The sequence below is a fragment of the Trachypithecus francoisi genome, unplaced genomic scaffold, assembly GCF_009764315.1.
Source record: "Trachypithecus francoisi isolate TF-2019V2 unplaced genomic scaffold, Tfra_2.0 Contig01440, whole genome shotgun sequence".
NCBI classification, from domain to species: domain Eukaryota; kingdom Metazoa; phylum Chordata; class Mammalia; order Primates; family Cercopithecidae; genus Trachypithecus; species Trachypithecus francoisi.
The window spans coordinates 10,162,458-10,178,395 of NW_022681431.1; the positions used below are offsets into that span (position 1 = coordinate 10,162,458).

The 15,938-nt window shown below is 46.3% G+C and overlaps 1 protein-coding gene across 2 annotated transcripts in view; it reads right to left on the bottom strand.

The window, feature by feature from the left end:
* The window catches only part of BIN3 (bridging integrator 3), a 48,958-nt gene that overhangs the window by 16,924 nt on the left and 16,096 nt on the right, over nucleotides 1-15,938 (bottom strand). The window contains exon 2 of one of the 2 annotated variants that reach the window (XM_033228481.1): nucleotides 7,810-7,858. The exons of the other annotated variant lie outside the window; for it this stretch is intronic. Coding sequence (XP_033084372.1) covers nucleotides 7,810-7,858 — 49 coding nt within the window. The remainder of the gene's footprint in view (nucleotides 1-7,809; nucleotides 7,859-15,938) is intronic. 2 annotated transcript variants of the gene reach the window in all.

A 15,938-nucleotide genomic window follows, 5' to 3' on the forward strand; every position in this document is an offset into this window, starting at 1 on the left:
AGGGTGCAGAGGAGAGGGCAGGTCTGGAGTTGGGGGCTGTCTCTGCCTTTTCCTAGTTTCCAGGTCCATGCAGGGCACCTCCCCCCCTACCCTGCCCTCCACTCAGGACCACCTGCCCCTGCTGGGCTCAGGGTGGGTTAGGAACAAGCATGCACTTGTGCTTTGTGATTGGGATGCATCAAACATAGACACTATGACTACTGACTCAGGCCAGGCTCTCTCCATTCCTGACTGGATATCAACTCTCTCGAGAGCCAGCAACACTGAAACCAAATGGGTGAGTTCTGAACCCGGGGTTGCCCTTGTTGCAGAAGATGAAGTCTAGTACTTTCTTCTGGTGCCTAGACTTCACTATTTGTAAAACGGAGCCTCACGATTGGTCTCTTATGGGCGTAGAATGGGAAATAAATGACATCGAGAGGCAAAGAAGGAGAATAAGCTAGAGGCCAGTCCTTCCTGCTCTCCCTGGCCAGAGCTGCAGCTGTCAGGGGCCAGCTTCAGTCTTCACGCTCTGAGAAGTCCAAACCGCTAACTCACTTTCACAGAGCCCTCACTGTGTGCTTTACAAGAATGGGGTTCTCTGAACTCATCTCCAAGGCAGGTGTGACTATCAGACGATGGTACTGAGGAGGTCACAGAGAACCAGGTTATGTACCCTGGCCAAGGTCACCCCACTGATGAGGGGTAGGGTTGAGCACAGTGCGAATGGAACCCAGGCAGCCTGGCTCCACAGCCTGTGTTCATAACCATCATTCTCCTGGAAGGCATTTGCTGATAAATGAAAGCCCTGACCTAAGAAAGAAGCCTTCCTGGCTGCTCCCCGGAAATCCTGTCCCCAAGAGCCCTTGAGGGCTCTGAGGGTCAGCGAGTACATATCTGCAGAAACTGTCAAAGCCACGCTATTCCCACCACTGCCTTCCAGCAACGCTGACCTGATGAGAACATTCTAAGCCCATCAACCTTAGCATTCCACGTTTGGATTTAGATTAATTCAACATAGCCCTGGAATGACAAAACAGCATTCTTGTTACAAATGAGGAGCCTGAAGCCCAGAGGCAGGAGTAACTTCCCTAAGGACGCAGGACATTCCGGTGGCAATGCAAGGCTAGAATCCAGAGTCCTGGTTCAGGTCTTTTTGTTTCAAATTTCAACAACATTCATTCCTACGAACATGTATTGAGCACCTATTAAGTGCGATGCATTCTGCCAGGTTCTGGGGATGCCGTGGTGATTCAAACAGACATGGGCCCTGGTGGTGGAGATAAACAACAGCCACATACAAATCTATGTGCTGACTCTAATGGGCCTTTTGGACAGCAAGGATGAGGCCAGAGAGAGTTAGAGAGTCTGCTTAGCTCTGGCTCTCCAGGCACGACAACAGACTCCTTGCATAGAGATAGCTTATCTTCCTCATTTCAACTGTAAAATCCAGAAGCAGGAAAAAAATGCTCTTTTCCTTACTTTATGATCCTAGCATCTAGAATCTTCCACAAAACTGTGAAGTAAAATCCACCATTGGTGCCCCCACCTCCCATCCTACAATCTCTCTTCCTCTTTTTTTTTTTTTTTTTTGAGACAGAGTCTTGCTATGTCACCCAGGCTGGAGTGCAGTGGCCGGACCTCAGCTCACTGCAAGCTCCGCCTCCCGGGTTTACGCCATTCTCCTGCCTCAGCCTCCCGAGTGGCTGGGACTACAGGTGCCTGCCACCTCGCCCGGCTAGTTTTTTGTATTTTTTTAGTAGAGACGGGGTTTCACCGTGTTAGCCAGGATGGTCTCGATCTCCTGACCTGGTGATCCGCCCGTCTCGGCCTCCCAAAGTGCTGGAATTACAGGCTTGAGCCACCGCGCCCGGCCCTCTTCCTCTTTTCAACAGACTCTTTCTCCATCCAGGAACCCAATATTTTTATCATTACTTTCCTTAGGATCTAGCAAAAGCTACTCATAAGAAAAAAATTCAAAATTCACTCCCACTAGTGCACAAATGCTTGATGAGCATTTAAAGTGTTGCCTGTCCCAGGGGATTTGCAAGTTTGCAGGAACCAAAGTCTTAGTTAGCTAAAGGAATGGAAAGGCTGGTGTGACTGCAGGTGGGAAATTTGCTTTGGTGTGAAGGAGCCTTGTCGGGGCCCTTGAAAGTCTGTACTTTGGTGTCAGCCTAGTTTTCTGCAGCGGGGCAAGAAGAATGCAGTTTAGAGGCATGAGCAGAGACAGGTAAGATATGAACTCTGATACTAGTTGTGGAGCCTTGATAGTACTGAGCATTTTTTTTTTTTTTTTTGAGACAGAGTTTTGCTCTGTTGCCCAGGCTGGAATGCAGTGGTGGCATCATGGCTCACTGTAGCCTTGACCTTCTAGGCTCAAGGAATACTCCTGTCTCAGCCTCCTGCATAGCTGGGACTATAGGCATATGCCATTATGCCTGGCTAATTTTTTAAAATTTTTGTGGAGATGGGATTTTGCCATGTTGCCTAGGCTGGTCTTGAACTTCTGGCCTCAAGTGATCCTCTTGCATTGGCCTCTCAAAGTGCTGGGATTACAGGTGTAAGCCACCTCACTCAGCCAACTTTAGGTGGCTTACAAGGAAATAGCTGATAATATCTACCTTAGTGGTTCCTTTTGAGGATTAGGAGGCAGTGCGTGCAGAACAGACTGCAAGGCGCCTGGCCCACGGCAGTGTTCACTAATGTTAGTTTCTGTGTTTTTCTCCTGCTCACTGGGGTGTTGGGAAGACCAGAGCAATCTGGGGCTGCAGGCTGGGCTATAAACCTGTTCGCAGAGAGGAGGAGCTGCTCCAAGCACACAGGAAACCGGCAGCCAGGGAAACCCTGATGTTGGCTAAGGGTAGAGCCCCATGCTTGGGTGCTGTGACCGTGCCCTAGCCTCTTTACTAGACACACATTTTTATTTTTTATTTTTTTATTTTTTTGAGATGGAGTTCCGCTCTTGTCACCCAGGTTGGAGTGCAATAGTGCCATCTTGGCTCACTGCAACCTCTGCCTCCCGGGTTCAAGCGATTCTCCTGCCTCAGCCTCCCGAGTAGCTGGGATTACAGGCATGTGCCACCATGCCCAGCTAATCTTTGTGTTTTTAGTAGAGACGGGGTTTCTCCATGTTGGTCAGGCTGGCCTCGAACTCCTGACCTCAGGTGATCATCCCCCGTGTCTTGGCCTCTCAAAGTGCTGGGATTACAGGTGTGAGCCACTGTGCCCAGCCTGCTAGACACATCCTTTTATTCTTTTTTTTTTTTTTTTTTGAGACAGAGTCTCACTCTGTCGCTCAGACTGGAGTACGGTGACACAACCTCTGCTCACTGCAACCTCTGCCTCCCAGGCCCAAGCAATTCTCATGCCTCAGCCTCCTGAGTAGCTGGGACTATACGAGTGAACCACCACACCCGGCTGTTTGAATTTTTTTTTTTTTTTTTTGGTAGAGATGGGGTCACCATGTTACCTGGGCTAGTCTTGAACTCCTGGCCTCAAGTGATCTGCCTGCCTTGGCCTCCCAAAGTGCTGGGATTACAGGCATAAGCCACTGCGCCTGGCCCACATCTTTCTTCTAACTTTGCAGGATATGACAGCTGAGCAGCATCTTTACTTACTAAAAGTATTTATTTCCAGATAGAGAAAATTAAAACTAAGCACTACTTAGCCCAAACCAAACTCTTCTAGAGATCCAGAACACACAGGGGTGCTCTTTGGGAGGGGTGCTGAGTGTCAGCTGTAACCTGGGGCCCCAGCCTTTGGCTCCCTTCCTCTCTTTTGCAATCCCCCAAGTGTGCCGATGTGTGTGGGATGTCAGAGAACACCTGGTCTCCCTGGCTGGGGACTGTTTGGACTTGTATCGGGAGGGACTTCACGTTTTCAGCTAGGTTGGATCATTCTGGAAGCTGAGGAACTCGAGGTCTCACAATGAAGCCGAGGAGCAGGTTGGGGGCGGAAGTGCGTTTTCTACTTGGTGCCGCTCAAGGCCATCTGACAGCCTGAGAGGAGTTCGGACACATTTCACCTCCCCGCTTCCAGCAGCCCGGGTGGGTTGCTTCTCTAGCTCGCTGGTCCGAGAGCTCTCTCCTTCACTGGGGAAAGATGCACGGGGACACTGCCAGAATTCTAGCCTCTCAGATAATGGCTAAGGGACTAAAGGGACACACTGGAGCCTCATTCTGAGGAAAAGAGCCAGACAGAAAAGATCTGAACATCTTTGAATGCTTGATGCCTTTGCCAAAAAGGCAATTGGACCCCAGTCAACAATGCAAGTATAAACACATGTGCACGGACCGTCAGGGGATCAGGGCAAGCTGGGCCAGGCTGGCGAGGTTAGTGCAGGGAGAACCAAGCCCCAGACACTACCTTTGGCCACTCCCTGCATTCATTCTTCAAGGCCCACGGTGGGAGGAAGGGGTTTTGCTGTTCTCTGCTCTATTGGCAGTGCACAGGTCATGCCCTGGCACAGAGTGGGAACTCAGTATTAAGTGAATGAACAGGCCGAGTTCCCACCCAAACTTATGCTCATGGTGAAGTGAAAAAGGAAACTGGCAGGCAGGGCTGGGGCTCTGATCCCAGGGCTGAGGTGCATCTGATCGCAGTCTGAGAAGCCCAGAATCCTCAGCACTCTGGGAAGCCCTCTCCTTCAAGGGATGCTCTGGGTGGAAAGTAGGCTCCCTGTAGGTGTGTTCTAGCAGGATTAATGAGGCTAAGGGCCCTGTCACCTGGCAGGTGAAAATCCTTCTCCAGTGGAGGCTGCATGTGGCCAGACTCTCTTCGCCCTCACTTTGCAGCGCACCCACCAGGCTAGGAACCTTGGAGTGCATGTTCCTTGTTGTGCAAGACTCACAGTAACCCTTGTTTCAGGCGGACACAAAGAGCAAAGCTTAGAAGGGCTCTTCCATCTTCCCAGGTTATGCAGGAAGGTGCGGCAGCTTCTTTCTATGCTAAGATGCTCCAGCCACTTTATGGGACCTGGGGAGCGGGAGGGGACTGGGTGGAAGGTGAGGATCGGGATTGGGGGAGCTTTTGTTCCTCCATCTCAGTTCTAATGGTCAGCCCCAGCAGTAACAAGTCATTCTAGCCAAAGCCTTGACAATGATGGAATTCGTGTTAATAACCTGGGCACAGGAGAACAGTGAGGGTAGGGACACAATGCTGTCTTTGTGCCTGACAGTTGGGTGCCCTGAGCCAAAAACCTCCTGAAACTCCCTGAAGATAACATGAGCATTTCTTCCCATGACAGGGGCTCCATGACTTCCAGTAACCCAGGCAGCCACAGCTGCTCCCCTCCCTGAAAGTGCCTGGGCAAGAACAACAGAGTGCGTCACTGCTGTCCGAGGGCAGCTGCCAGAGATGCTGAGACAGCCGCACAGCCCAGGCCTGTTTCGGGGGCCGGGAGGGGGTGGTGGGTGGGGAACGAGACTGAAGAGGCAGGGTCTTGCTACTTCTACTTTAGTGCCTCTGGGGAGTGGAGGGGTCTAGGCCAGGGAAGCAAATAACTACTCCCAAGTTGTAGCTCAGCTGTGATTCCTTGTGAGAGATCAAAGGCCTAGCCGACTTTGTTGCACTGGGAAATCTAGCTGCCTGGGACAGGCTGAGTCCCTGATGGTTCGCAAAGAGGGTCAAATCAACCAGCTTCCTGTGATGTAGTTAATAGTAACTGGGGACTTATTTTGTGCCAGACACTGTGTTAGGTGCCTTCAATGTATTACCTTGTGTGAGCCTCAAAGTAACATCTGTGACACACGTACTGTCATCATCCTCATTTTATAAATGAGAAAACAAAGGCTCTAGAGGTTAAGAAACTTGCCCAAGGTCACAGACAGCATGTGGCAGAGCCAGGATGTGGACCCAGGGCGCCAGCCTCCCAAACCTGGCTTCTTAACCCCTACCTGACCCCCAGTCTATCAAGAGAGCAGATGCCATAATCAGAGGACCACAATTCCATCTCCAGCAAGACAGATGTGAGGAAGGGAAGAGAGACGCCCTGTGTGCATCTGCCCTCACTGTGAGTCCTTGCCACTCCTTAGATGAACGGAGCCAGAGATCTTGCCACCAACACACTGGCAAAGCAGCTGGTTTGCCTACACTTTCTGTGGAGAACAAAGTTCATTGTGATAAAGATTGGGGTGCTGGGAAGGTTTTCGTTTGTAGTGAGCATTCAGAGTAAAATACCCCTCTTGAAACCACTTCTCTTTCAGATCTGTCATGGATTAAACTCTGGAGACTCAAAGCCACACCTTCCCACTTCCTGCAGCCGGCTAGAGCCCAACATATGCACACCCAGATTCTTTGGACTTCAGCTGAGAGCCTCTACAGATGGTCAGCCTCTGCATGAGAGGTCATCGCTGAGTTGGTCAGCAATCTGCCTCTGCATGAAGCAGAGAGAGGCCCCCCTCCCCAGCTTTTTTTTCTTTTTTTAACAGACAGGGTCTCAGTCTATTACCTAGGGTGGAGTGCAGTGGTGCAATCAGAGCTCACTGTGGCCTTGAACTCCTGTGCTCAAGCAATCCTCCTGCTTTAGCCTCCCAAGTAGCTGGGACTACAGGCGTGCATTTTTTTTTTTGTAGAGTTGGGGTCTCTCTTTGTTGCCCAGGCTGGTCTCAAAATTCTTGCTTGAAATGATCCCCCCACCTAGGCCTTCCAAAGTGTTGGGATTACAGGCATAAGCCACTGTACCCTGTCAGGGTGCTTTTAACTTGGGCCTGTGTCCTCTCAAGTGATCTTACTTTGGATTTGCTAGAGATGGAGCCATTGGTCAGATGTGTGCCAAACTTCTCACCAGACTGAAGCAATCTCTTTCCTATGCTTTTGAGAGCTCTGCCAAGGAGGGGAGAAGCTAGTAAGACAAGAACTGTCAGGGGCTGGGATGACAGACGAGGGCCTCTGCCACCAGCACAGCACTGGACTTTCTGTAGCTGTCACATCAGAGAGGCTCTACAGTTGTGGTCTCCCACATTAAAACCAAGAGACCTACTCAGATTTGTGGGTCAGGAGGTTGAAAAGGCCATTTTGCACTGGGATTCCAAAACAATGGGAGGGCTTCACAGCCCAGGGAAGCATCAGGCAATGGAAAGAGTATCGGCCAGGGGCTCACGCCTGAGTTCTAACTCTAGCTTTGCCAGTGTGGGGTTTTTATAACTTGAGAAAGTCGCTGCAACTTTCCATGGGTCTCATTTTCTTCATCAAGAAAAATCAGGAGGTTGGACTAGATGATCTCTACGAGCTTCCAGCTCTAACTTCCCAAGAATCTATGATTCTCTTCCTTTCCCATTCTGGAGATAACATTCTAGGGATAAAAACTGTGGGCTTAAAGGGGGGTGAGATTCAACCTTCCCTTCCTGCTGAGTGACTCTGGGTCATGGCCAAGAATGCATTTGGAAGTTGGGACAAACAGGCTGAGGCCACTGGGAAAAGCTTCCTGGACTTTTCTGCAGCTGAGGTAACAGAAATAAACGCCTGGGCAATATCTTTGGTGGGGGCCTCTGTTTCAGGAACACTCTTAGGAAAAGTGTAGACTGCAAGCCAGTCCCTAGAGGTGGACTGTTCTAAAGCAATATCTTTCTCTACATTTTTGTAATCCACCTCTTCCACCTGCCCAAGGACGATAAAGAGCCCAGGCTAACCTTTCCTAGGGGAAATGTCCCAGGACAGGAGGCCCCTCTAAGCCCCAGTCTGTGTGAGGTTCTAGATCCGCATAAGCGGGAATAAGGCCCAGGCTGCCGTCTTCCCAGCCCCAAGATGTGTTGATTCAAAGCTTTGGTTCTACGCAAAGGCCATGTGATACAGAACTGAATCTCACAGCACAACAATCGAGTTACTCACTGTTTTGGGCACAATCTGTTTCTTGGGCTGCCCAATCTTAAAAGGAATCCTATAAGAGAAAGAGACAAAGAGGGATATTGTGAGAAGTGGGGAAGGATGCAGCTGAAAGTATCAGTACAGTACATGCCACTTTCCTCCAGGAGGGTGAGGAAGCGTGGCCATGGCTTGCTACTTGGTACTTGGACCATGTGCCCTGTTGGGCATACAACCACTGGCATCTAGGCTTGGTTAGAGAGAGGTCCTCCCACCTACAGTGTCAGACACAGATTGTTCTGCCCCAGAACATCTTTGCTACTGATAGTCTGTCATTTAAAGACAATGAAAAGGTGAGGACAAGAAGTCTGAGGCTGTAGTGAGCTATAATTGCACCACTGTACACTAGCCTAAGTGACAGAGCAAGACCCTATCTCAAAAAAAAAAAAAAAAAAAAAAAAATTCAGTTTGGTATGGCAGCTCATACCTGTAATCCCAGCACTTTGGGAGGCCCAGGTGGAGGACTGCTTGAACCAGGAGTTCAAGACTAGACTGGGCAATATAGCAAGATCCTATCTCAAAACAACCACCACCACCACCACCAAAAATCAGCCGGGTGTGGTGGCACATGCGTGTAGTCCCAGTCACTTGAGAGGCTGAAACAGTGGGATCACTGAAGCCCAGGAGTTCGAGGCTGGAGTGAATTATGATCATACCACTGCACCCTAGCCTGGGCAACAGAAGGAGACCCTGTCTCTTAAAGAGATAAAGGAAGGGAACAGAAGGGAAGAAAGAGGAGGAGGAGGGGAGGGGTAGGAAAGGAAAGGAAAGGTGAGAAGGGCAGGAAAGGGGAGACACCCTGTGAATAACAATAAGACCTTGTGTCTTGAGGAGTTGCAAACTCAGAAATTACAGACTCACTGCAGACTCACTATAATAGCTATCCTTGAAATCACGAACCACTATGGTCTATATTAGGTCCTTCGCTGCTTCTCTATAGAGGGGCAAACTGTGGATCTGTAAACCTTCTTGGGAGACTGGGGAGAGGTAATAAATAACAGAGGCATTAATGATTGGCCAGGCTGGATTCTTTCCCTGGGAAAACTCACAAAATCAAAAAGCTGCTAGCTTGGAAAAGAATCTGAAATCCAGCCCAAGTCTGCCTTGGACTTGCTATGAAGAGCTGCCCCTCAGATTCCCTACTTTACAGCATGGTACAGCAGAAAGAGGATCATGGGTCTAGGAGTCTCAACCTGAGCATTAGCTTGGCCTCTGCTTCCACTGAGCAGGCTGCCCTTTGGCAGGTGACAGCTGCACTGGGCACTAGGACTCCATTTCCTGCTCCATAAAATGAATAGATTAAAGTAGGTAATTTAGGAGCTTCCTTGAGGCACTGAGCATTCTATGATTCTCTGATTCCAGGAAGAAAAGCGGCCAGGCTAGAAAGTGCATCCCAGTGGCTATGGAAAGGGTAGGCTCTCGACCCCAGGTAGGAAGTGAGTCAAGAATCCCTGGGATCAGCTCTGGCAGAGGGCTCTCAGCCAGCCATGCTCATCCCTCTCCTTTTGGCTCTTCCATTCAAACCTCCCGCTTCCACAATGCACCAGACCCGCTCCACCAGGCCCAGGTCCCACCCTTCCCTCCACAACCCCTTCTCCCTGAGCCTGCTTTCCTTTGGCCCAAACTGACCAACACACTGTTGCTAAACCCAAGGGTGTAATTAACCACCGATAATGACCCCAAGCAGCGATCCAGTGGAGGGGATGGGCCAGCCTGAGTCACAGCAGTTTAAATTTAATTTCTGGAGGACATCCTGTTTATTGTTAACCCAGCCCCATAATTTGGGAGTGTTAACCCTTCAGGGGCTGGCTGATTCGCATCTTCTGTAAACAAATAATTTCTGGCTACATAATAACCAAGGAGGAAAGGTAAGGTCTGGAAATGAAAGGGAAAGAAAAAATGAAATTGTTTCCTTTCTCAGACCTAAAGAGGAAAGGTTCACAGGGAGATGGGTCCCTTCCCTGCACCCTGGTTACTTTTCCCATTCTCAGGGATTAGAGCTGACAGACATGATGGTTTTTGGACAGCGAGCAATTGCCCTCAAGGACCACTCTGGAGACAGTGCAAATGAGGTCCTGGTGGCATTGTAAAAAGACAGCCCATATTCTGTGGGAAGCATGCTGCAGGTGAAAGCGCTCTAGACCTGATATAAGAAAACCTGGCCTCTGCCTCCGACTCATTTTGTGATTTGAACAAATCTCAATCTCTCTGGAGCCCAGTTTCTTAAACTATGAAACAAAGGAGTTGGAATCCCTTCAGCTTATCTAAAACTGGAATTCTAAACTGAATCTCCACTCCAAGAATATGGGGAGTAGGATGAGAATTCTAAAGAAGTCTCAGAGTGGTCTTCAAAACGATTCTTGGAGTTTAGTACTGTAGACAATGGACCAAGAAATCAGAAACGTAGATTCCATTATTTGTGGTGCTACAGCCTCCCTCTAAACCTTAATTTAGTATCATGGTATTTTTAGAACTGTAAGTTACCATAGAAATTTTTTCCCCAGTTCAACCCTCTCCTTTTATAGATGAGGAAGCAGATCCAGAGAGGTTCAGTGACAAGCCCAGGGTCACTCTGCTGGCTCACAAGAGAACCAGGAAGAAGCAACCAGGACCCCTGCTGTCCAGCCCAGTTTTCTCTCTGCTACCCACAGTTCAATACTCTTTTCATATGAATTTGTTATAAGTATGTAATGAAAATACCTAGTCTTAAAGTCCTGTGGAATTCCAAGGGGCTCATTGTTCTTAAGGGTCTGGAAATGAACGGGAGGAAGTTTGTGCTGAACTGGGTGCTCTGGCACAATAAGGGGTGATGTACACCACACAGACAGAACAGGTCTCTCGTATTTTCACCACAGTTACTGACGATCACAGAGACCTATCATACTGTTCTAATTATTTTTCAACTCACCTGCTCGAAAGCCCTATGAGAACACTTTAAAAAAATCCTTCACATTGAAAAAGTTTTAGATTTAAAGAAAAATTGTGAAGGAAGTACGTAATTCCTATGTTGCCCACCCTCAGTTTCCCTTTTTATTAACATCCGATATTGGTGTGGTACATTGGTCACAATCAGTGAACCAACACAGACAGGGTCAAGACTATCCTTTCTTTAGACCTCCTCAGTTTTCTCCATGTCGTTTCTCAGTTCCAGCATCCCACCCAGGTCACCACGTCACCTTCAGTTGCTATGTGCCCCGAGGCTCTGCTTGGCTGTGACAGTTTCTAAATCTCTCCCTGCTTTTGATGACCATGTCAGTTTTAAGAAGTGCTGGTCAGGCATTTATAGAATGCCAACTTGGATTTGTCTGGTGCTTTTCTCCTGACTAGACTGGAGTTACGGCTTTCGGGGTAGATCACAGAGCAGAAGAGTCATCCTCACTACAACATGCCCAGGGTCCACGATGTCAACATGCCTTACCCTGCTGATGCGAACCTTGATCACCAGGCTGATCAGGGTCATCTTTCCCAGCTTCCTACTGTGAAGTTACTCCCCCTTCTCCCTTTCCCTACTGCACTCCTTGGGAGGAAAGCATCATGCAGAGTCCTATTTCTTATTTATTCAACCATTCAATATCAGCATGGACTCATAGATATTTAGCTTATATTTTGGGTTATAATCCAATACATTATTTTGATGCTCAAACTGTTCCAGCTTTCACCACTGGCAGCTCTTTCAGTTGGCCTGTGTCCCTTTGACATATCCACATCAACATAGGTATGTATGTATGTATGTACGTATGTGTGTGTGTTTAGTATTTCCTTACTTTCTGGCACTACAACACGTACCAAGCGCATCTTGTACATTTCCTGCCTCAGCCCTAGAATCAGTGGAGGAACTTACATTAGTATTCAACAGGCTTCTGTAATATGGTCTCAATCTTACTTTTAATTTCTTTCCTATTCACTCAGTACAACTGCCATGATTCAGCCAAGTGGCTGTTCATTAATCTCCCAAATCTAGACTCCTTATAATTTCCTGTCTCAAACCAGGACATTTTGGAGTACATGTCATCAGAACAACTTGGACTGCCCAGGGCAACCAGGACAAATGGCTACCCCACCTCTATGGAATGCTTTCTCTGCTCCCAGGAAAACTTCTTACCTTCTTCTTCTTTTTTATTTTTTTGAGACAGAGTCTCGCTCTGCCCCCAGGCTGGAGTGCAGTGGCGCGATCTCAGCTCACTGCAAGCTCCGCCTCCCGGGTTCACGCCATTCTCCTGCCTCAGCCTCCCGAGTAGCTGGGACTACAGGCGCCCGCCACCTCGCCCGGCTAATTTTTTTGTATTTTTAGTAGAGACGGGGTTTCACCGTGTTAGCCAGGATGGTTTCGATCTCCTGACCTCGTGATCCGCCCGTCTCGGCCTCCCAAAGTGCTGGGATTACAGGCTTGAGCCACCGCGCCCGGCCACCTTCTTCTAAATGTCTAAGACTTATTTGGCATTTAAAAAATTCTACCCTTCACAGTTAATTACAGTTCATCTCCTCAAAAAGTATTCACATGAGAAACAGTAACTTTAAAACAATTATATAGAAAAACATGCTCATTGCAGAAAACTTGAGAAATAAAAGGGGATGGGGTGGGTGGGGGGGATAAGGGAGGAAAAGAAGAGGGAGAAAAACCCAGCCATGATTTCAGATCTAAAATATGGCCAAGGTTAATGTTTTAGTGTTGTTATTTATATTTTTAAAATTTACAGAAAGAAAAACTGAAGCAAATATGCCAAATGTTGGTAGTGGCTAATTCTGGGTGGTGAGAATATGATTACTGTTTTCTTCTTTGCACTTTCCACATTTTTTTCAAATAAACCAAAAAAACCCTGTTTTTTTTCTTGACTACAAAAATAGCACCTGATCAGTGTTAAAAACTTGGAAGACACAGAAAACGCAAAGGAAAAAATGCATGCACACACTCACACACAACCCCAAAGGAAAACATTAATACCCTGACTCACACAGTGTGTACATGTGTGTGCATGTGTATATGTAAATATTCATGTAAGTTTTAAATTAAAAAGTGAAAGAAATATATATCACGAATGGTTTTAAGAGAATATATTATTTTCACTCTCCTGATTTTTAAGAGCTACAGAAGTAAAACGAGTGGTTCAGGTATACAATGGAAGTGTACCACTCGTTTTATTTCCGTAACCTCATCACTTACTGCTGGTCATTTCAACTGTTTCACATTTTTCTATTATGAACAAAAACTCTAATAGCTAAATCTTGGTGTGCACCAAGAGTCATACAGGATCAATTCTGTATTTGACAAACTGCCCTAGAGACAGATTGAAACATTTAATATTTTTGAAAAGATTGAAACAATTTACATTTTACTAACCACCCTTTGCTTTGTATAGCAGGACTTTTTCCCCCGGATCAGTGTTTGCCTTTCACTTCTGTACATGTTTGTGTTCAATGTACATAAGTTTTTGATGAGTATGAAATCAAATCTATTAAATCTGCCTTTTCTTTTGTGATTTCTTCTTCTGGTATCAAAATGAGGATGACCCGCTTCCTCCACTCCATCAACTTGCAACTATTCACCTATGTTTACTTACTTTTATGGCTTCCCTTTGTTAATCTAAACTATTTATTAGTATCAAAGTTATAGTGTGCATAGTCTAATAAGGCAACAAGATTTCTTAAGGAAAACCTTAGCTCCCAGGACTCCCTAATCTCATTTGCCAGAAACAACCACTTTCAACTCAACTGAATTTCTAGTATTTACCTTTGCACATCTAAAGATAAATGCTTATATTGCTACCTCTAGATTGTTAGGATTTTAGGCGCTAAAAAGCTACTTTAGCTATTGACTTTTTACTTTGGAAGATGAGGATTTAATTAAAATATTTTTGGGTACCCATCCCCACTTCATGAAGCCACACTTGCAGCTCTTCTTCTCAATATAGTTACAGTATAACTTGGTTAGCTCAATATTAAGTCAACTATTAGGAGGATATTGTGATTTTTCTTTCATCCTGCCCTTGGGAGCCAGCAGATTGTTCAGCCTCAGTTAAAGCTTTAGGGCACTGCAGTTGCAGCCGATGTACTGAGTAACAAACTCATGAGTTTCCAAGTCAAAGCTCGAGCTATGCCACTCCCAAATTCCTGACCAACAGAAACTATTTATTGTTGTTTCCAGCCACTAAGTTGTGGGATGTGTCATGCAGCAGTAATACATAATAACATGCATACTTTTTTTTTTACTTTCCCTAAAATTGGTAATTGTCACGTTTCTTTCATTTGGTTAATTGTCTACGTACTTATCCCCAATTCAATCTGTGGTCTAACTCTGGTTTCAATACATTCATCATATCAGGTGCTCTCTGTCTTGTATCTTCTGGAGAGTCTGCTCTGCAACTGCTGCCTGGCTCCAGCCTGGACTGGCTGCCTGCTCCCCAGCTGTGAGGCTCTCAGCCCCAGTTCTCCCTTCACCAATCTTTCTGGGATTCCTTTGACTTCTCTCTCATGAGTTTTCCCTGGTCCTCCTCTGGTTTACCCCTTATTTTGGTGGGAACAAAGTATGTGTGGGAGGTCATTTTTGAGACTTTGCACATCTTAAAACCTTTTGCTTCTACCTGCAGGCTAGTTTGGGCATAGAATTGAAGGCTGGACATAATTTCTGACAGAATTTCAAAGGCACTGCTCCCATCTTCTAACTTCCCAGTACTGCTGCTGTGGGAAAGTCTGAAGCCATTCTGAGTCTCATCCTCTGTAGATAACCCGCTTTTTATTTTCTTACACAATAAGAAAATATTGTGTTGGCCACGGTGTTGTATAATTTTACAACGATGTGGGTCTATTTCCATCCACTGTGCTAGGTACTCACAGGACTGTTTCAATTTGGCAATTTATAATCTTCAGTTCTGGGATTTAAAAATTTTGTTGTTGATTTCTTCTGTCTTCTGTTTCCTACTTCTGAAACTTACAATTTCGATGCTGACCCTCCTTGACTGGTCCTCTAATTTCTGTTTCTCAATTTTATCTTCTAACGCTTCTAGGAAGGTTTTTTTTTGTTTTTTTCTTTTCTGTGATCAGATTTTTAATTTCTAAGAGCTCTTTTACATTTTCCAGATGTGCTTTTAAAATGGTATCTTGTTTTTATTTCATGGATGCCTTATCTCTCTGAGGATCTTAACAGCTTTAATTAAAAAGTTGCTTCTTCCCTTTATAGTTTCAGTTTTCCTCCAAGTTGCTTTTTTTCTTTTTGTTGAGTCTTTATGTTTCATACTAAGTGCTTTGCTTGGATGTGTGGTAATTCTTGGTTGCCTACTCTCATATATGACTGGGAGACAAAAAGAGTTGACAAGAAGCTCTGAGCACAAGAACCATTGTTTAACTACTGGGTAGGGCAATCTGCAACCTGGCTGCACAGTTTTGTGGGGAACTCCCTGATGTCACTATCTTTCTAGTCTTTTCTCTTGGGCGGGTAAAATTCCTTAGAGAAGATTCTTCCAATCTCCTGCCATTCTGGGAACTCGGCAATGGAAGAGCTTGTGTGTGCATGTATGTGTGCACATGTGTGTCTGTGTGGTGGGGAGGGGAAGGGGTGTGCCTTGGCACTCTGAGGGCGTGCATTCACTTCATCCTCCTGACTTCACTAGGGCAGTCCCACCCTCAGCTGTGCTGGCTGCCCTCTCAGAGGCGGGTTTGAAGTTTATACAATTTTGTATGCCCCATTTAAAGAAAATTACAAATATACAACTAGGCATGAAAGTGAATATTTAGGCAGAGAAAAGAGCATAACAAATGCCAAGTTTTAAAAGCGAATACATGACATAAACATCAGAAAAGAATGTAGTATTTTTATGAATCATCTGCCTAACACACCTCTGTCTTTGTCTCCCTACATTTCTGGGCTGCTTAGGGTTTGGTTGCTTCTTCATGTGACACAGAGTTGGTAGCATCACTTTCTTAGAGTAAAAAAGATAATTCCCTCTTTCCTCTGGTATGGGTGTTTGAAATTTGTTTTCTACTACTGATGGTTTAGAAAAGCCTTTTTTCAGCTTACTGGTAATATCTAAATTTTAGGATTGCTGTAAAATTTAGAAAAATCTCATGTTTCCTCTGCAAATACACGAAGATGTCAGGGCACA